At 42.5% G+C, this 21,453-nt stretch overlaps 1 protein-coding gene and 2 long non-coding RNA genes across 4 annotated transcripts in view; 1 reads left to right on the top strand and 2 right to left on the bottom strand.

Moving 5' to 3' along the window:
• Positions 1 to 21,453, top strand: part of PRODH (proline dehydrogenase 1) — a 125,385-nt gene that overhangs the window by 46,840 nt on the left and 57,092 nt on the right. Inside the window, exons 3-4 of the mRNA XM_056529716.1 lie at positions 6,503 to 6,537; positions 19,840 to 19,989. Of these exons, the coding sequence (XP_056385691.1) occupies positions 6,503 to 6,537; positions 19,840 to 19,989 (185 nt within the window). The remainder of the gene's footprint in view (positions 1 to 6,502; positions 6,538 to 19,839; positions 19,990 to 21,453) is intronic.
• Positions 4 to 6,522, bottom strand: LOC130281957 (uncharacterized). The gene is made up of 3 exons (XR_008846177.1): positions 6,430 to 6,522; positions 399 to 514; positions 4 to 315 (listed from the first exon to the last, which is right to left on the bottom strand). It is a non-coding gene; the product is annotated as an uncharacterized LOC130281957 (long non-coding RNA).
• LOC130281947 (uncharacterized) overlaps positions 20,397 to 21,453 on the bottom strand; it is an 87,082-nt gene continuing 86,025 nt past the window's right edge. For both annotated transcript variants that reach the window (XR_008846176.1, XR_008846173.1), the window contains exon 4: positions 20,397 to 20,747. This is a non-coding gene — a long non-coding RNA (uncharacterized LOC130281947). The remainder of the gene's footprint in view (positions 20,748 to 21,453) is intronic.

Below are 21,453 nucleotides of genomic sequence, written 5' to 3'. Positions count from 1 at the left end.
CTTTTGGCTACGAGGACAAGAAAACGGGACTGTAGAATAAGATTAGGTTAGGATCAGACTTTCTCTTCACAGATACTTTGCAGAGCACTAGCTTTTAAAGATTTTGGAACACAATGCATTTGCCTTCATCAATACAGCCACAAAAGTCTATGGACGTCACTTTGTTCCTTTTGTTCTTGAAGTGAACTGAAGCTCCTGCAGGGGGGAGAAGCTTTTAAGATGAAGCTCTAGCTGCTTTCATTGTACAGTTGTGTTCTAGTGGATTTTGTTATTTTCTGGCTTATTCCAACGATATGTCACTTCTCTACTCTTGTTCTGGAAAATAGAGCAAGTAGTGGTGGCGTAGCTGGATCATAAAGAAGGTATAGCTTAAATGCAATAGGACAGGGGTACTCAACTACTTTTTAGTAGGGGTCCGCCTATCATGGTCTGCCATCCGGTGAAGGTCCGGGCTAAATGCTAACACCTGGTTCACACCTAGCGGCCACAGTGCCATGCGTGAATTAGGCGCTACCTGTTGTAGAACATTACTATTACTCTAATAATAAGTCATAATTGTTCACCAATTGCCACACACTTTGCCCTTGGTATAATACTGCCAAACACCATACCCCTGAGTATAATACTGCCACACACTGCCCTTGGTATAATACTGCCACACACTTTGCCCTTGGTATAATACTGCCACACACTTTGCCCTTGGTATAATACTGCCACACACTTTGCCCTTGGTATAATACTGCCACACACTTTGCCCTTGGTATAATACTGCCACACACTGTGCCCTTGGTATAATACTGCCACACACTTTGCCCTTGGTATAATACTGCCTAGACTTGTGCACTAGAAAAATTTTCGTTTAATTTCGTTTCGTTTTTTCGTTTTGGAAAAAAATTTCGGTTCGGCAATATTTTCGGTTTAGATTTTTCGGATACATTCGGTATTCGGGTATTCGTGTTGTTTTTTTCGGATACATTCGGTATTCGGGTACATTCGGTAAATCTTTTTAGTCTTTTTTTTTGGACTTTAGCGATCCTAATAAATAATGGAGATACCTTTTTTATTAAAATTTCGCAGGGTATCATAAAAAAATCATAATAAAAAAGATACAGTGGTGATGAAAAAAATTGTATCTAACGAAATGTATCTTTTTTATTATGAAATGTTTATTCATTTTTAAACAGGGATCAATTTATGTGAGCGGGTAAAGCACTAAAAATGTAGCCGACAATAATGAAAATGTAGTGTGTGTGTGTTTTTCACTTTTTTTAAAAACATTTTTTAGGTAGTACTACTACTCCCAGCATGGAACACACTCTTCCATGATGGGAGTAGTAGTTACCTGTACTAATTGACAGATCGCAGGGGTCCCTTGCGATCCTCTTGTATAATGTATAGATGCGGCGGCTGCTCTTCTATGGTCCCCTGCACTCACGTATATGTACACATATTCATATTTCCCGCAGAGCTGTGATTGGCCAGATGGTTCCAGCCAATCACAGCTCTCTGTGAGAAATAGGAATATGTGTATATATACGGCAGTGCAGGGGACCATAGGAGAGCGGCCGCCGCATTCATACATTATACAGGAGGATCGCAGCGGGCGTCAGGAGTGATACCCGCAGTGATCTTTCCTTTACTACAAGTACTAATACTCCCAACATGGAGCACACTCTGCTCCATGCTGGGAACTGTAGTACCTGTATTAATAGACAGATCGCAGCGGGTGTCAGAAGTTACACTGGCTGCCATATGTCTATTAATGCAGGTACTACAGCTCCCAGCATGGAGCAGAGTGTGCTCCATGTTGGGAGTATTAGTACCTGCAGTAAGGGACAGATCCCAGGGATGTCACTCCTCCTGACACCCGCTGCGATCCTCCTGATGTGAATGTCGGGATCAGCTGTTCTCAGGGCTACAGAGCCAGGAGAACAGCTGACGCTGAGCTGTAGGTATACATCATATATCTACTGCCCAGCAAGAACTTACAGTGAGCCTGCAATGTGTATACAGTATACACATTGCTGGCTCACTTAACCCCTTGCTGAGCTGTGCGCTATGCGCAAGCCCAGCAAGGGAAGAGTTAACTTACACTGCTGGACAGTGTAGGTTAACCCTTTGTGCGGTATACACTTTATACAGCTATCTATAGATAGCTGTATACAGTGTATACAGAAGACGAAGTCCAGCTTACTTCCCTCGAGTCCCGGGCCGGGTTCGTGTAGCTCCGCCCCCTAGTGGTGACGTCATTAGGGGGCGGAGCTACAGAAGGGAACAAGGCTAGTTTATCTGAAGCTCTGTTCACATTGTACGTTTTGTATAATGTGAACAGACCCTTCTGGCAGTGTCTACCCAGACAGGGAGACTCCAGCTGTTGCTAAACTACAACTCCCAGCATGCCCAGACAGCCAAAGGCTGTCTGGGCATGCTGGGAGTTGTAGTTTTGCACCAATTGGTGGCTCCCTGTTTGGGTAGACATTGCATCATGGGTGCTCTCCCCAGCGGACAGCGCCAAAAATGTCATAACCAATTTTTTGTGTTTTTTTTTCTTCTCGTTTCAGATCCGTGTATGCAGAGGATTACTGCGGATTCGATGGATTACGGCGGATAATTTTTTTTCCCTTTAATAAAATGGTTAACGAGGGCTGTGGGGGAGTGTTTTTTTAAATAAAATAATTTTTCCAATGTGTTGTGTTTTTTTTTTATTTTTATTGAATTTTCAGGGTTAGTAGCGGAAGCTGTCTTATTGACGGAATCCATTACTATGCCAGGGCTTAGTGCTAGCCCCAAAAACAGCTAGCGCTAACCCCCAATTATTACCCCGGTACCCACCGCCACAGGGGTGCCGGGAAGAGCCGGTACCAACAGGCCCGGAGCGTCAAAAATGGCGCTCCTGGACCTAGGCGGTAACAGGCTGGCGTTATTTAGGCTGGGGAGGGCCAGTAACAATGGTCCTCGCCCACCCTGGTAACGTCAGGCTGTTGCTGTTTGGTTGGTATTGTGCTGAGAATGAAAATACGGGGAACCCTATGCGTTTTTTTTTTTTAAATTTAAATAAAAAAATGTAAAAAAAAAACGCATAGGGTTCCCCGTATTTTCATTCTCAGCCAGATACCAACCAAACAGCAACAGCCTGACGTTACCAGGGTGGGCGAGGACCATTGTTACTGGCCCTCCCCAGCCTAAATAACACCAGCCTGTTACCGCCTAGGCCCAGGAGCGCCATTTTGACGCTCCGGGCCTGTTGGTACCGGCTCTTCCCGGCACCCCTGTGGCGGTGGGTACCGGGGTAATAATTGGGGGTTAGCGCTAGCTGTTTTTGGGGCTAGCACTAAGCCCTGGCCTAGTAATGGATTCCGTCAATAAGACAGCGTCCACTACTAACCTTGAAAATTCAATAAAAAAAAAAAACACAACACATTGGAAAAATTATTTTATTTAAAAAAACACTCCCCCACAGCCCTCGTTAACCATTTTATTAAAGGAAAAAATAAATAATCCGCCGTAATCCATCGAATCCGCAGTAATCCTCTGCATACACGGATCTGAAACGAGAAGAAAAAAACACAAAAAATTGGTTATGACATTTTTGGCGCTGTCCGCTGGGGAGAGCACCCATGATGCAATGTCTATCCAAACAGGGAGCCACCAATTGGTGCAAAACTATAACTCCCAGCATGCCCAGACAGCCTTTGGCTGTCTGGGCATGCTGGGAGTTGTAGTTTAGCAACAGCTGGAGTCTCCCTGTCTGGGTAGACACTGCCAGAAGGGTCTGTTCACATTATACATAACGTACAATGTGAACAGAGCTTCAGATTAATTAGCCTTGTTCCCTTCTGTAGCTCCGCCCCCTAATGACGTCATCACTAGGGGGCGGAGCTACACGAACCCCGCCCGGGACTCGAGGGAAGTAAGTTGGACTTCGTCTTCTGTATACACTGTATACAGCTATCTATAGATAGCTGTATATAGTGTATACCGCCCAAAGGGTTAACCTACACTGTCCAGCAGTGTAAGTTAACTCTTCCCTTGCTGGGCTTGCGCATAGCGCACAGCTCAGCAAGGGGTTAAGTGAGCCAGCAATGTGTATACTGTATACACATTGCAGGCTCACTGTAAGTTCTTGCTGGGCAGTAGATATACGATGTATACCTACGGCTCAGCGTCAGCTGTTCTCCTGGCTCTGTAGCCCTGAGAACAGCTGATCCCGACATTCACATAAGGAGGATCGCAGCGGGTGTCAGGAGGAGTGACATCCCTGGGATCTGTCCCTTACTGCAGGTACTAATACTCCCAACATGGAGCACACTCTGCTCCATGCTGGGAGCTGTAGCACCTGCATTAATAGACATATGGCAGCGAGTGTAACCGCTGCGATCTGTCTATTAATACAGGTACTACAGTTCCCAGCATGGAGCAGAGTGTGCTCCATGTTGGGAGTATTAGTACTTGTAGTAAAGGAAAGATCACTGCGGGTATCACTCCTGACGCCCGCTGCGATCCTCCTGTATAATGTATGAATGCGGCGGCCGCTCTCCTATGGTCCCCTGCACGGCCGTATATATACACATATTCCTATTTCTCACAGAGAGCTGTGATTGGCTGGAACCATCTGGCCAATCACAGCTCTGCGGGAAATATGAATATGTGTACATATACGTGAGTGCAGGGGACCATAGAAGAGCGGCCGCCGCATCTATACATTATACAAGATGATCGCAAGGGACCCCGGAGATCTGTCAATTAGTACAGGTAACTACTACTCCCATCATGGAAGAGTGTGTTCCATGCTGGGAGTAGTAGTACTACCTAAAAAATGTTTTTAAAAAAAGTGAAAAACACGCACACAATACATTTTCATTATTGTCGGCTACATTTTTAGTGCTTTACCCGCTCACATAAATTGATCCCTGTTTAAAAATGAATAAACATTTCATAATAAAAAAGATACATTTCATTAGATACAATTTTTTCCATCACCACTGTATCTTTTTTATTATGATTTTTTTATGATACCCTACGAAATTTTTATAAAAAAGGTATCTCCATAATTTTTTAGGATCGCTAAAGTCCAAAAAAAGAATAAAAAGATTTACCGAATGTACCCGAATACCGAATGTATCCGAAAAATCAAACTATCTATATCCTTTTTATTATATTTGTTATCAGAATGAATTCTTCACGTTCGTTTACAGATAACGAATGCATTCGTTATTTACAGCATTATGGACGGGAAATAACGAATGTATTCGTTACTTTACTATTCGTATTATCGTGGCTATTCGGGAATGTTCAAAATATGTTTTCGTGCATTCGGATCGGTCCGAATGCACGAAAACGGTAAAATTCGTTAATTTAGACATTCGTGCCGAACCGAATTGCACATGTCTAATACTGCCAAACACTGTGTACTAAAGTATAATACTGCTACACACGGTGCCCCCTAAATATAATACTACCACTCAGTGTACTCCTCAGTATAATATTGCCACATGCTGTGCCCCCAAATATTATATTGCTACTGTTCCCTGAACCGAATTATACTGCTTTGTCCCTTAAAAAAAAGTATGAGGTGTCTGTGCCCCCTCAATGAATCATGCAGACTATGCCTGCCCACCCATATGAACTGTGCCACTATGTCTACCCCCATATGATCTGTGCCATATGAACTGTGCCACTATGTCCACCCCCCATATGATCTGTGCCACTAGGTCTGCCCCCATATGAACTGTGTCACTGTTTGTCCACCCCCCATATAGACTGTGCCTCTGTCTGCTCCCCCATATGAACTGTGCCACTATGTCTCCCCCCCCCCCACTTATGAACTGTGCCACTATGTCTGCCCCATATGAACTGTGCCACTGCCTGCCCCCCCCCATACGAACTGCGCCACTATTTCTGCCCCCATATGTAGTATAGAGATATATGTACACATGTATATATCATTTACTATATCATTTTTTTCTAAAGAGATGTAAACACACCCCCATAAATGTAACACTGGCCACTTTGAACAAAGGACGGGATGTCCAGCGCAGACACTCGTCCAAAGGAACTTCTTTATTGATTAAAATTCATAGTTGCTAAAGGAGACAACAAGGATTCTTGCAGTGTGACGCGTTTCAGCCCGCAGGGCCTTAGTCATACACTAAGGTCATAGACTAAGGCCCTGCGGGCTGAAACGCGTCACACTGAAAGAATCCTTGTTGTATCCTTTAGCAACTATGAATTTTAATCAATAAAGAAGTTCCTTTGGACGAGAGTCTGCGCTGGACATCCCGTCCTTTGTTCATTACTTAACCGGATTAGTCCAAATCCAGTCCGGGTGCTTACAGGAGTGAGCTGGCATCTCTGTTAGTTGCCACTTTGGTCGCTTCTGTTTTCCATTTAGAGCTTTCATCTATATGTGTATGATTACTATACACTCACATTGGTGTTTTACTTTATCTGTGTTTTTAAATTTATTAGTGACTTTTTTCTTTATCCTACTTTTGTCTTCTAGATCTTCCACTGCTGAAGCTGAAAAAGAAAATATTGGTAAGTTTATTTTTTGCAATAAGTCCTCGAATTCCGAGCACTACTAAGAGTCACTCCGGCTGTGTGTGGACGGCAAGGGGTCATGATGGTGGTATGCTGATCACACACTGGCATCAGCTTACATCACTGTGCTGCAGAGGATGTTCTGACTCTTCCAGTTAAGCTGAGAACTTTTCATGTAACCACATTCTGAACTCCAATTACACATGTCCTGCGTGACTTATTAAAATAGTACCAGCACCATCCAGTTTCAGCTGCTTTAAGGTATTGGTGACGTCAAATGTGAACCAAATACATGGAGCTCCGTAAACATGACTTATATTAGCCAGGTTGTTCATGTGCTCAAAGACTAATGTCACCGTGTAATAGGAACTGATTTTAAAGATGATATATTTGGGTTCTGTTCTTATATTTACATCAGGGAGCAATCCGTACATTGAGGCTACTTAAAGAGGATTTGTCGAATCTCCTGAAATTTCTATTTTTGCAATCGCTTGTATTACATATGGTATAACAATAATGGAGCCCATTTCTTCTGAAAATATATGAATAAGTTGACTTTGGGTGTCACCACTTCTTTTCATTGGGGTCAGCATTCAGAGTTTCAGACCCTTTTCCTGGAATGATAACACCCTATTGTCAGTTATACAGAAAAAGTAGAAGATTCCATACTCTTAAGTTAACATTTTTTTTAAATTATAAGGGCATTCCAGCTTTATACATCTTATCCCCTATTCAAAGGATTTCACGGCCACACCCCCTAGTGACATCATGCCTTGTCCCTCCATATATGTCTATAGAGACATGAATGGAGGGGGTGCGGCGTGACGTCACCAGATTCCATGCCAAGTTTTATCATGTTGCATAGGATCTCTGCGTTGTATGTGACAAAAGCAATAAATAAAAATACTTACAGATAATTTTATCTATAACTCACTATTTTGTAATTCCAGTGGGTCATACGTTTACATACACTGTTAACTGTGCCTTTTAAATAACTTGGAAGATTCAATAAAATTAAGTCATGGATTAAGAAGCTTCAGGTTCACTGACATCATATGAGTCAACTGGAGCTGTTAGGATTAAAGGGATATTCCGGGCAAAAATATGTTATCCCCTATCCAAAGGATAGGGTATAAGATGTCTGATCGCGGGGGGCCCACTGCTGAGATCCCCGCAATCTCCCTGCAGCACCTGCATTCTATGCTGAATCTCCAGTTTCGGAAACCTCCAGGTTTCTGGGACTGGGGACGTGACTTCACACCACGCCCCCTCCATTCATGTCTATGGGAGGGGGCGTGACGGCCGCCACGCCCCCTTCCATAGACATGAATGGAGGGAGCGTGGCGTGACGTCACGTCCCCAGTCCGGGAAACCCCAGAGGTTTCCGAAACTAGAGACTCAGTCCCCGCATAGAATGCGGATACTGCAGGGAGATCGCGGGGGGTTTTAGCAACGGGCCCCCCGCGATCAGACATCTTATACCCTATCCTTTGGATAGGGGATAAAATCTTTTTGCCCAGAATACCCCTTTAAGACCGACTTTCATGGTCTACTTGGCTCTTTGCTTGACATCGTGGGAAAATCCAAAGGAATAGAACCAAAAAAAACTATAATACATTGTGGCACCTCCACAAGTACTTTTGATGCAATTTCTAAGTGTGGTTACCTTGCTTAATTATAAACACATGTAACCTGAAAACTTTTTCCCACATTTAGTTTTAAAATGTACATAAATTTTCTTAAAGTGGAAATGACAGTACAAAAAAACACCTAAAGGGTATTCCAGGAAAAAAAAAAATAATTTGTATCAACTGGCTCCAGAAAGTTAAACAGATTTTGTAAATTACGTCTATTAAAAAAATATTAATCCTTCCAATAATAATCAGCTGTTGAAGTTGAGTTGTTCTTTTCTGTGTGGCAACAGTGCTCTCTGCTGACATCTCTGCTTGTCTCGGGAACTGCACAGAGTAGAAGAGGTTTGCTATGGGGATTTCCTTCTACTCTGGACAGTTCCCGAGACAGGTGTCATCAGAGAGCACTTAGAAACGAACAACTCAACTTCAGCAGCTCATAAGTACTGAAAGGATTAAGTATTTTTTAATAGAAGTAATTTACAAATCTGTTTACATTTCTGGAGCCAGTTGATATATGGAAATAAAGTTTTTTTTCCTGGATAACCCCTTTAATATATCACAAAGACCTATCGGAAGTTTTGATCAGTCAGGGTCTGCTATAATTGAGTCCCCAGCTTGGAGTGATCTACTCACTGAAAATCCATATCACACTATTTGCAGGCAATAGACTTAAAGGGGTACTCAGCTGGAAACATCTTATCCCCTATCCGAAGGATAGGGGATAAGATGGTAGATCACAGGGGTCTTGCTGCTGGGGACCCCCTTGATCTCCGCTGCTGCACCCCTGTCATTCAGTGCACTGAGCGAACTCCGCTCCATGTCTGTTGACTGGCGATGCCGGCCACCACACCCCCTTCATTCACGTCTACGTCCGATAGACATGAATGGAGGGGGGCATGGCGTGATGTCACGAACGCAGAAGCTGGAAGCTTTTGTGTTCCAGACGCAACCGACCCAGAGATCGCAGGGGTCCCCAGCGGCGGGACCTCCGTGATATAACATCTTATCCCCTATACTTTGGATAGGGGATAAGATGTTTACAGCGGAATACCCCTTTAAAGAGAGAAGTCACTTAACTCAAATGATTTAAAGTTTTTATTGTGTTCCCTTGTTCAGATTATTGTAAAATGTTTCAATAATGATCAATGATTACCAGGTGTGTTATTGAAGACCGCACCGGCATTGCTGTACGCACTTCATGCAGTACTTATGGAAAGCAGCAGTCCAAGTCAGTACGCATGCTTACCTGCTTGGTTTGTTTGCATTAGAGTAGTGCTATTTCATCTTGCTGTATTATGCATACATAATCTTCAAACTATAGCTGTTCTGGTGTAACAAGGGAGACGTATTCATCCATCTGCACTTTATCACCATGGGAGTGATTCACAGTAAGCTCTATGAAAGGCTATGAAAGATTTTCCCAGTTGAAAAAACAATAACCATTTCCTGTCAGTAGATTTAAATAAGGGCTCATAAAAATGCAATGTTAATGAATATGGAGGGTAATTGCTGGATGATGTGATGGTTTATATGTCCCACAGCCTACCGGGGAATGCACGTTGGGTATTTTACTTTGTAGACTTTTCTGGACTTTGTCTCTGCTACTGTACTGCTGGGCTGAATAGACTATATCAAGAACATGCAGGAAAAAAGGCAGGAACCAGCGCTGTCAAGTCTTCAGATTTATTGGAGGTTAAAACATGGAGCAAGATACAAGCACATACCGACACACAGAAAAAAGCAGTGATGCGTTTCAGGTCACGTGACCCTTCGTCAGTCTGACGAAGGGTCACGTGACCTGAAACACGTCAATGCTTTCTCTGTGTGTCATCATGACCAAATGAAAATGTATGGGAGGGGGTGTGGCGGCAGCCACGCCCCCTCCCATAGACTTGCATTGAGGGTGTGTGACCGTGACGTCACGAGCGGGCATGACAGTGACATCACAAGCCTCCATCCCACATCGCCAGTCATCTGGCACCGAGCAAAGTTTGCTCCGCGTACCGGATGTCTGGGGTGCCGTAGCCAAGATCGCGGGGGTCCCCAGCGGCAGGACCCCAGTGATAAGACATCTTATTCCTTATCCCCCATCTTATCCCCCTACACTTTAAAGAGGTTGTCCAGGAATAGAAAGCCAGAGCTAATATCTTCCAAAAAACAGCACCAGTCCTGTCCTCAGGTTGTGTGTAGTAGTACAACTTGGCTTTATTCATTTCAAAGAAATTGAGCTGCAATACCACACACAACATGCGGACAGGTGTTGCACTGGTTTTGGAAGAACGTAGCTTTGGTTTCCTATTCCTGGGCAACCCCTTTAAGCCTTGTTTTAGCCTATGCTATCAGTTGTCCCAGTATTAGTCTCCTGATGAACCCTTTATCCTCCAGGGGAAATGCGTTGAGGAATTTGATAGTTCAGTTTAGTATCACAGTACAGTGGTAACTATAATTTTAGGTTATATAAGCTCTGTATTCAACGTTCATATCAGTGATAGGTTTTCTTAGTGTAAATGGACACGATCAAGCTAATTTACCCTGGACCCCTGTAGACATGTGTAGAATCCTTTTAGATGATGATTGCTGTATTTGCCGGCAACATCAGAACTCTAGATGGTGTCCCCCTAGGCTACACTCTGGAAAAGACTTTCCACACTGTCCAATACCAGTAGCGGGCAACTTACTTAGTCTGGGTTCACACCACGTTTTTGCAATAAAGTTCCCATATTAAGTTTTTGATAAAAAACGGATTCCTCAAAACCTGACTAAACTGTATCAAAACATGTGAACAAATTTTAATCCATATACGGTTTGAAAAATGATGTCCGGTTGCACCCATTTTTAAGAAAAAAAAAGTATACGTTTTTAACTTTTCACTCCATTATGAATAAAGTTTCACTTGTTTGATTGAAATTCCAAGAAAAAAATCTGTGCAAAGTCAAAAACCGAATGGTGAAAAAACATATGGTTCTGTAAGGTTCCCATTGACTGCCATGTTAAATAAAAAAAAGTGTACGTTTCAATATGGTTTTTCACCCGGACCAAAAAACGTGGTAGACTACGATTTTGGTTATGGGAAAAAAACTGACAAAATAATACAGGATTCAAAATGGACACAACCGGATGCATCTTTTGGCATACGGTTTTCAATGGAGAGTCAATGCATACTGTTTTCAATACGGTTCCCTGCGGTTTTCAAATTGAAAACATATACGGGAACTGTATTGCAAAAATGTGGTGTGAACCCAGCCTTAAATGGCACTTCTACCCTTGTTTCATGACTGTTTGCTTTGGCTGCCACACTTAAAAGTAGTCATGCAGAGCGTTCCATGTTTTTCTCTTGATTGACTTGGTAAGCTCTATTATTTTACACTCTCTTAGTGCTGGGAGGTATACCGGTTCATACCAAAATTTTTGTTCTGCACGATATCAATTTTAACCCATACCGCAATACCGGTTTGGCCCCTCCCCCTCAGGAATCGTCCCCATCGGGGTACTACTCACATATGTCACCCGCAAGTGCTGCCCTCCTCGTCCTCCTGTTTGTTGCGGCCGTCGGCGCTGACACTCTATACCAGTGGTCTTCAACCTCCAGATGTTGCAAAACTACAACTCCCAGCATGCCCGGACAGCCGTTGGCTGTCCGGGCATGCTGGGAGTTGTAGTTTTGCAACATCTGGAGGTCCGCAGGTTGAAGACCACTGCTCTATACTGTATCCCTATGCCCGGGCTGCAAAAGGTGAACAAAAATAAACTTTAACGCATGTTCCGACATCGGCCTTACGCTCTTCCTGGGGACGTGAACGTCGGAGAGCCGTCACCCTATCACCGGCCGCAGCGATGTTCCACCTCGGCCGGTGATAGGTTGAGTGCATTATCATGTTAGAAGCCGTCTTCTTACATGACAGTGGGCTCATCCTATCACCGGCCTAGGCGGAACATTGCTGCGGCCGGTGATAGGCTGACGGCTCTCCGACGTTCACGTCCCCAGGAAGAGCGTAAGGCCGATGTCGGAACATGCGTTAAAGTTTATTTTTGTTCACCTTTTGCAGCCCGGGCATAGGGATACAGTATGGAGTGTCAGCACCAGCGGCCGCAACAAACAGGAGGATGATTAGAGCAGCGCTTGCGGGTGACATAAGTGGTACCCCGATGGGGACAGCGCAGTGCGGGGCAAATACTTAATTTTGGTGGGGGGGGGGGAATACCGTTATATATCGTGGAACCGCCATAAGTTACAAAAATACCGCGATGCACATATTTGGCCCTACCGCCCAGCCCTACTCTCTGTATTCTGCTGTACAACATCTGGCAGAAGAGTGGCTGACTCCTGTGTGCACTGTACAGTATGTAAGCTATGGTCTTGGTGCTCTGCTGTGCCTTATTGGGATTATCCAACATTGAAATATGTATAATATATACGTTTGCTCAGCTATTTTCTTGGGTCATGTGACCCGTGTTTTCCTGGATTTGCTTGGAATGTCTATAGGTAGTAGTACAATTTAGATTCACCTTTTTTGGAGACCTGATTATTTTGGCTGAAGTGTCTGGCACCACTTTTAATAAGACACGCTTACTCTGTAAAACCAAGCATGCATGTATATGGGGGGGGGGGGGCAGTAGCTGACAGGTGAATGAACATTTGGCCAACAGATATGTAAGGTGTATGACCACAACTGAAGAAGGTGGGAAGGTAAGGCACATTTTATTTAAAGGGGTTGTGCGCTGCCCTGGCTTTCGGAGCTCCGCTCACAGCGTCCGGAAGTTCTTTACTCCGAATGCTGTGTGTGCGGGCTTCCGTGTTCGCGGCCGCCAGACGTGACATCACGCCCGGCCCCTCGTGACGTCTCGCCCGCCCCCTCAACGAAAGTCTATGGGAAGGGGGCACGACCGAGACGTCATGAGGGGTTGGGCGAGACCTCACGAGGGGCCGGGCTTGACGTCACGCCCTGCGGCCGCGAACACGGAAGCCCGCACACAGCGTTCAGAGTAATGAACTTCCGGACGCTGTGAGCAGAGCTCCGAAAGCCAGGGCAGCGCACAACCCCTTTTAAGTTTATCTAGCATGGCCAGTGTTGAAGCACTTCCATGCTGTAGTTGCAAAATAGTATTTGCTACCGCTACTACCCCTGCTATAGCGCTGCTGCAACTAATTGTAATGCATTGTAAGGCCTAGTAGTTAATTTTTATTTAAAAAAAATAAAAATATTCAGGAGGTATGAGGTATAGGTACAGCACAATGAAGAGTTTAGGGGGTACTGCGGTGGATTAAAAAAAAAATAATAATTTCAAATCAACTGGTGCCAGAAAGTTTTGTAAATTATTTCCATTTAAAAATCTTAATCCTTCCAGGACTTATCAGCTGCTGTAAACTACAGAGGAAGTTGTGTAATTCATTCCGGTCTGACCACAGTGCTCTTTGCTGACACCTCTGTCCATGTCAGGAATTCTCCAGAGCAGGAGAGGTTTGGTATGGAGATTTTCTCCTACTCTGGACAGTTCCTGACATGGACAGAGGTGTCAGCAGAGAACACTGTGGTCAGACTGGAAAAACTAAACCACTTCCTCTGTAGCATACAACAGCTGATAAGTACTGGAAGGATTAAGATTTTTAAAAAGAAGTAATTTACAAATCTGTTTAACTTTCTGGCACCAGTTGATGTGAAAACATTTGTTTTCCAGTTGTTTTCTACCAGAGAACCCCTTTTAAGAAATTATCCAGAATTATTTTAAGGAAAATTTTAGTATTTACTACAATAGTCTGGAGTGGTAACAAGTCCTCTTAAGGACAACGTTCTCCCTAGGAACTGAACTTGAGGACTGCAGTTCTAAATTCACATTTGCATGGAGTTATTTTATTATGTTTACATTTTTCAGCATTTAAAAGTTTGTGTTTTTTACATCCTCTTATTTGCACAAATCGATTTCACAAAAAAATAAAGTGCTGACTGTAATTAGTAGTAAAGATAAATGGGGTTACCGAGATGTATCATACTATTGTTACCAGAATTGAGTAAATCCTTGTAGAAGTGATGCCTGGTCGTGTGCTTTTTGCCTCTAAGGAATTCTTTTTTAGTAAAGCAAAGTTCAGATGACACTTTTAGCTCATCTGTCTACTATATGGCTCATTTGGGTGTTCTCCAAACCTCTCTTCCTCGGTCACACTGCTTATATTTAAGTGTTAACACCGTTCCATCATATAGAGCGGCCCCATTTTTTTCAAGGTCCCGAACACTTCTGAAGCCATCATGAACAAAATTTGTTGGCAACTGTTAAAATTGGTGACAGTACTTTAATGGTACTTCTGCCCTCTCTGTCTCTGCTATAAAAGGTTTTATATATACTGTGTGTGTATATATATTTTTGTGTTTGATTAGTCTTTACTACTCTGTGCTGTACTTATCCTGGAAAAAAAAAAGAAAGAAAAACACTATTTTTCCTTTAGCAATAAGCCAAACTGTTCACATAAAATGTTGAGCTTCGTATTAAAGCTGTAAATTACAGGCTAGTATATCGTTGGTGTGATGGCAAATATAATGTGGAATAGTTGGGTATTAGTAAGAAAAAGGATGCCCTGCTATATTCTACCTCCTTTGTAGTTAAAGAAGCACTATGGCAAAATATATACTATTATATATACTATTACAGTATATGTAGTGCTAACTTATTTGCAAAATTCCTGCGGTGTAATTTGTATAGTTCCATTCATACACATTAAAGGGGTAAAACTCTTTTATTTATTTATTTATTTTTTTAAATCAACTGGTGGCAGAAAGTTAAACAGATTTGTAAATTACTTCTATAAAAAAAAAATCTTAATCCTTCCAGTACTACTTAGCTGCTAAATACTATAGAGGAAATTATTTTCTTTTTGGAGCACAGAGCTCTCTGCTGACATCATGACCACAGTGCTCTCTACTGACATCTCTGTCCATCTTAGGAACTGTCCAGAGCAGCATATATTTGCTATGGGGATTTTCTCCTACTCTGGACAGTTCTTAAAATGGACAGATATGTCAGCAGAGAGCACTGTGCTCATGATGTCAGCAGAGAGTTCTATGTTCAAAAAAGAAAATAATTTCCTCTGTAGTATTCAGCAGCTAATAAGTACTGGAGGAATAAAGATTTTTTTAATAGAAGTAATTTACAAATCTGTTTAAAGGGATATTCCAGGAAAAAACTTTTATTTATATATATATATATATATATATATATATATAAGTTTTTTCCTGGAATATCCCTTTAAACAGATTTGTAAATTACTTGTATTAAAAAATCTTAATCCTTTCAGTACTTATGAGCTTCTGAAGTTAAGGTTGTTCTTTTCTGTCTAAATCCTCTCTGATGACACCTGTCTCGGGAACCGCCTAGTTTAGAAGAGGTTTGCTATGGGGATTTGCTTCTAAACTGGGCATTTCCCGAGACAGGTGTCATCAGAGAGGATTTAGACAGAAAAGAACAACCTTAATTTCAGAAGCTCATAAGTACGGAAAGGATTAAGATTTTTTAATAGAAGTAATTTACAAATCTGTACCTTTTAAGCCATGTACCCATGTACCCCTTTAAGCCATGTACCCCTTTAAGCCATTTCATCTTTGCATCTAGGTCATTTGATCTTCTCAGACCAGCAAAAAAAAACAATTACATTGTCTATTGTGTAAACTTGAGAGGTATTTGTCCTGTGTAGTAGACTTCATGTGACCATCGGAATTACTACTGGCAGCTACCCCCCAGTCCCCCGTAAAATTCCATCTGAATGTTTTCCTGTGTATGTAGTGCTCATGGAGATGTTTCTGCAATATCAGAGGGACAAGGAGAGCAGTGATATAATGAGTCCCTATAATGATTAGCTGTAGAGTTATACACTCCCTCTGACTCACACTGCCTGTCTCTTCCATGTGTAGGTTCTCTAGTGTGTCTTATTGGATGCAGCCTGACACTGATCCACATGCAACCTGCTATAAGAGTTGACAGGAAGAAACCTATTTCAAGAACACTAGCTGAAGCTGCATTTCATCGGAATACACGGAGACTCTGCACTTTGAGTCTGGGACAGACATTCTGTGTTGACAGTCTATCCTTTGCAATAGGGATGTCCCGATACCATTTTTTTAAGACAGAGTACGAGTACCGATACTTTAATTCTAGTACTCGCCGATACCAAGTATAAGTACTTATATTTTGAATGTATTCTTACACCAGGGCGACGCAGGTTCTGGCGCTGTTTACCGTAAATGTGGGTCCTTGTTGTGTACAATGTAGGCAGCTGCTGTAGTATGAGCCAAGATTTCTCTCCTCCCCATTGGACAGAACAGGGAATTTGTATTGGCGGCGAGACCGATGACTGATGACCACATGGTGAGCAGCGGTAGAAACCGGGTCACCTGCACTATCTACCTATAAATTTAAGTTGGTGCAGGTGACTCTGCTGTAAGATTGTCTTTAATAGTAGGTAGTATCCCCTTGTAAGTAATATAGATAGTTGCAGACATTAGACGAGTCCCCGATACCATGCAAATACCGGGTATCGGACCCGATACCGATACTAATATCTGTATCCGGACATCCCTACTTTGCAACACTTAGGCTAGGTTCACACAGTGTAACATTTCCAGTGGTATAAACTTAGGTTTTCCAAGAATATGTGGGCGCATTTTATTAGAATTTATTGTACTATACTTTAAAACAGTGTTTCCCAACCCAGTCCTCAAGGCACACCAACATTCCGGGGTTTTTCAGTTACTCCATTGGAATAGAACAGGGAAAAATTTAAAATCCTTGACTGTTGGTGTGCCTTGAGGAGTGGGTTGGGAAACACTGCTTTAAAATACACACCAAATTTTACGCTGTGTGAACACAGCCTTAGAACTCTTAGCAGAGCAAGTACAGAGAAAACTGTATACTGTGTCCCTCAAACTTTAAAGTGTTACCGTCACTTAAAATAAAAAATATAAAAATAAAAAACTTTTGACACACCGATCCTCATCAGCCTTCTCCTTATTGTATGTTCTATTTTACATATATTGTATAAAAGGAATATGCTCCCTTAGATGTATTGCTTTTACTGGTCAATCGGGTGCCATAGGAAGGAACTGTGCATCGGCACTTGGAGGGTTGGAGGGTTTAGATGGTGTTGTGCGAATTCTGTGCATATAGCTTTGTCATATACCGTATTTTTCTTCATATAAGACGCTCCGGCATATAAGACGCACCTAATTTTATAGGATAAAATTCTAGAAAATAAAGATTCTGAACCAAATACAATGTAAAGTATAGGAAAGTGATCTTCAACCTGCAGACCTTCAGATGTTGCAAAACAACAACTCCCAGCATGCCCGGACAGCCGTTGGCTGTCCGGGCATTCTGGGAGTTGCAGTTTTGCAACATCTGGAGGTCCGCAGGTTGAAGACCACTGGTATAGGAGGTAATGCTCACGTGTCCCCGCCACTCCGGACCCGTCACCGCTGCCCTGGATGTCACACTCCATCGCTGTCGCCGCGTCCCCGGGGTGTCCCCGTCGCTCCGTAACGTCTCTGCTGCCTGGTATCCTCACTCTCCGTCGCCGCCATGACATTGCTACGCACGCCGCTCCTATTGGATGACGGGACGGCGTGCGCGACGATGTGATGACTAGGAAGGAGAGCGCCGGCCATGCAGGGGATCCCGACACGGAGCAGACACCGAGGAGGCAGGTAAGGTCCCTCCCGGTGTCCTGTAAGCTGTTAGGGACGCTGCGATTTCACTGCAGCGGTCCCGAACAGCCCGACTGAACAGCCGAGTTAATGTTATTTTCGCTTCAGATGCGGCGGTCAGCTTTGATCGCCGCGTCTGAAGGGTTAATACAGGGCATCAACGCGATCGGTGATGTCCTGTATTAGCCGCAGGTCCTGGCCATCAGGGACCGCCGCCATAGGTGTGTATTCGCCTTATAAGACGCACCCAGTTTTGGGGAAGAAAAAGTGCATCTTATACGGCGAAAAATACGGTAGATGAGGCCTAATTCTTTAAGTCTTTGTGGAGATGGTGTCCAATTGTTAATCTATTTATGGAATATAACCTCTAGAGTTTATAATTTGCTTTGTACTTTATCTGGTGGTTGTACAGAAGGGCATACTATGGCATTGTAATTAATGCATGTTGGGACATCGACTCAAACAGACGTGTCTAACTTTGCCGCCTTTTAAATGCATTTGTTACACTCTATGTTCTATATTTCTGGCACAGAAGGAAAATGAGGTTCTTATTGATCAGAGAAGGCATTTCAGAATAATAAGTATTTATTGTAAAACCCAGATCCCGTCTTAACCCCTTAGAAGTTTTGAAGTATTGAATCTTATTACCAATATACCATGTAATGATATTTCCTACTCTAAATTAATTTGCTAGTAAAATCTATTTCCAAAGCAATGTAAGGCTGAGCTTTACACTCCTATACATGGAGACACATTGGCAGTAAATGCCGGTACCAGTCAGCAGGATTGATAAAGGTATTGCTGCAAAAAGTCAGCTTTACTAACTGCAATGCCATGGGAAGCCATAAAGTCCAGCCTTAATAAATCACCTATTTCTGACCTGTCTTAGTCGGGCACCAAGGGAGCCTGCAAAGTTTTCCTTTTTTCGCAAGGACAGGAATAAATGTATGGCTTTTAATCACATTTGTGGACACACTAATAAATGAAACTATGTCTGTCCTTTTGACAGTTTGTAATGCAGCCAAAACCAATAACCTTGCTGATTATGACTTTTTCCTGGCTTATTGTATGTCTCTTTATGTCCCTGGGTCTTAATCGTAATCTTTTGAGTAGCTTAAAGGGAATGTGTCATCAAAAATTTCCTTTTCTTTAAATTAAGTTTTTACATTTACTAACTATATGTATTTGTTTTTTAAATACATTTTTTTTCAAATTTTCCATTTTAGGCTATGTTCACACGCTAGAATGTCCGCATGGAGAGTCTCCATGCGGACATTCTGGAGAGTGCGGGCACCGAGATAAGCTAGTGGCACTCGGACCACACGGGAATGGGCAATCTTATAGACGGCTATATTCTGTACAGTCTCCGCACAAAGAATGAACGGGCTCATTCCTTGTTCAGACACGGAATTCTGCCACACGACACTCCGGTCGGCTCATTTTTGCCCAGTATGCGGTTTTTCACCGAACCTAAAACAGTGGTCTACCACGGTCTTAGGTCTGGTGGGAAAACCGCATACTGGGCAAAAATGAGCCGACCGGAGTTAGCGTTTCACTCCTGTCGGCTCATTGAAATGAATTATATACGGGCGGCATACGGCAGGGATACGGGAGTTTTAGCTCCTGTATGCGGTCCTGTATGGCTGAAAACGTGATGTGAACCCAGCCTAATTATGGTCAGTGAATTATCACCGTTATATCACCTGTGAAAGACTAAGGAAATCATCAAAACATGACCTGTTGGGGGTACTTGAGGACCACAGTTGGAAGCCCTGACCTAACAGCTATCCAACACTGTCTGCAGCTCTTAGCAACAAATACAGCTGACAGATTCTCGTTAAGCAAATAGGGCTGATTTGCAGTGCTAAACATAGCCCATGTGTAGTCTATAACAATTCCTTTATGGAAAGTAAACAGTCCAGTTTGCACTGATAAGTTATACATGTCATAGTCATTGTACAATGTTTTTCTCTTTCTAGGTACAGTGCAGCGAGAGAAAAAATACCAAGTCCAGCCTGGCTTTGGTGACAGACGTGGAGGTGTCATCAGTGCTCGGACATATTTTTATGCTGATGAAGCAAAGTGTGACCATCACATGGAGACCTTTTTGAAGAGTATTGAAGCTTCTGGTGGGTAGAAAAGTCTAAGTACATAAAGATCTTCAGCTAGGTCAGGCTGACTTGTTTTATATGAACTTTACATTGTCACCTACCTAGCATAATAGTTGCAGACTCTTTGGGCCGAAAAATTAGACTAGCTAAAACATCCCAGCCCCTTCAAAGTAAATCCCTATATTTTTTTTATTTTTTATTTTTGTCGGCCAAAAACATAGAAATACAAGTATTAAAAAAACTCATGGTTATATTTTGGTGTTTTTGTTTAGTTTAGTTTTGTTTTTTGTTTAGTTCTTAGTTTTGTTTAAATGTATAATCTTTTGTAGTAGTTAGACCTGTTCTTGTGGTATGGCATACAGAAAACAGACACTGCCACAGATTTCTATTTTTTTTTATTTTTTTATTTTTTTCCTCCTTGTTTCTTTTCCAAGAGGATAATACGATTTATGAAGTGGAAGCAGCATAGGTAAACCTGGAACTAATTTAGTTATATATTTGCGCATCTATTTTACAATGAAAAGGTATATAAAGTTTGCTTATTTTAGACCTTGCCGTGACCTTGAATCTAATAAATGCTGTTTGAAGATGCTCACATGTTCCGATGGGGTGCCATCTTTCTGAAACGCTTCCTTGTCACTTTACAATGCGAGCGGCTGTAATATATTTAAATGTAATGTTCCTTTGTAATATGGTACACTCTGTGGCTGAATGGACAGGCTTGCTTGATCTTGAATTCCAGCTGGTATTTATTTGTTCTGCGATGCGTCTTCCAGCTGAAATGAGAGTGCACAGCGCGTAGCTAAATAACATCTCTGCAAGGAGTTTGGATACATTATGTTGCTATTTATTCTCTAAGCAATTAATGCTTACATAGTTTTTTTTCCTGGTGTACCAGCGAAGGCTCACAACTCAGGTAGTCCTTGTTATGATCGAGGCTTGAAGCCAGTTTGCTTATCTTTATGGAGAGATATGACCTTATAAAAAATAACATTTCCATGACTAGAAGTTTTGGCTGTTATTGCTGCTTTAGTGTTTAGGTAGGGGGGGGGGGGGGGGATTTAGGTCATTATATAATTTTTTTTCTTTTCATTTTAAAAGTCAGTGGCACTTTAGGGTCTATTAAAAGCCAGAAGATTATTTAATGATGGGGCACAGTGTGCCCACAGTCCAGCCTTGTAAACCAAAGGGCATCCTCTACAGATCCTACTAACTCTGACACAAGGGTTCAGGCTGCACCTTACATGCTGTGTTAACCCTATTTTGGGCTTGTTATAGATGCCCTTATTTAAAGCACCACTGTCTCAGAACAGAATATTTTCTTAAAAGCAAAAAAGAACTGAAGGTTCTTTTTAACAATGTTCTGCTGGTCTGTTATTATCCTCTCTACTTTCCCAATATGACAGCAGGAAATGGCTCTATTCACAGCACCAGAACTTAAAGGGTTACTCCGCTCCCCATCGTCCGGAGCATTGAGTTCCT

Source organism: Hyla sarda, chromosome 1, assembly GCF_029499605.1.
Source record: "Hyla sarda isolate aHylSar1 chromosome 1, aHylSar1.hap1, whole genome shotgun sequence".
NCBI classification, from domain to species: Eukaryota; Metazoa; Chordata; class Amphibia; order Anura; family Hylidae; genus Hyla; species Hyla sarda.
The sequence above is the reverse complement of the archived record's forward strand: the minus strand, read 5'-3'. Positions and strand labels throughout refer to the sequence as shown.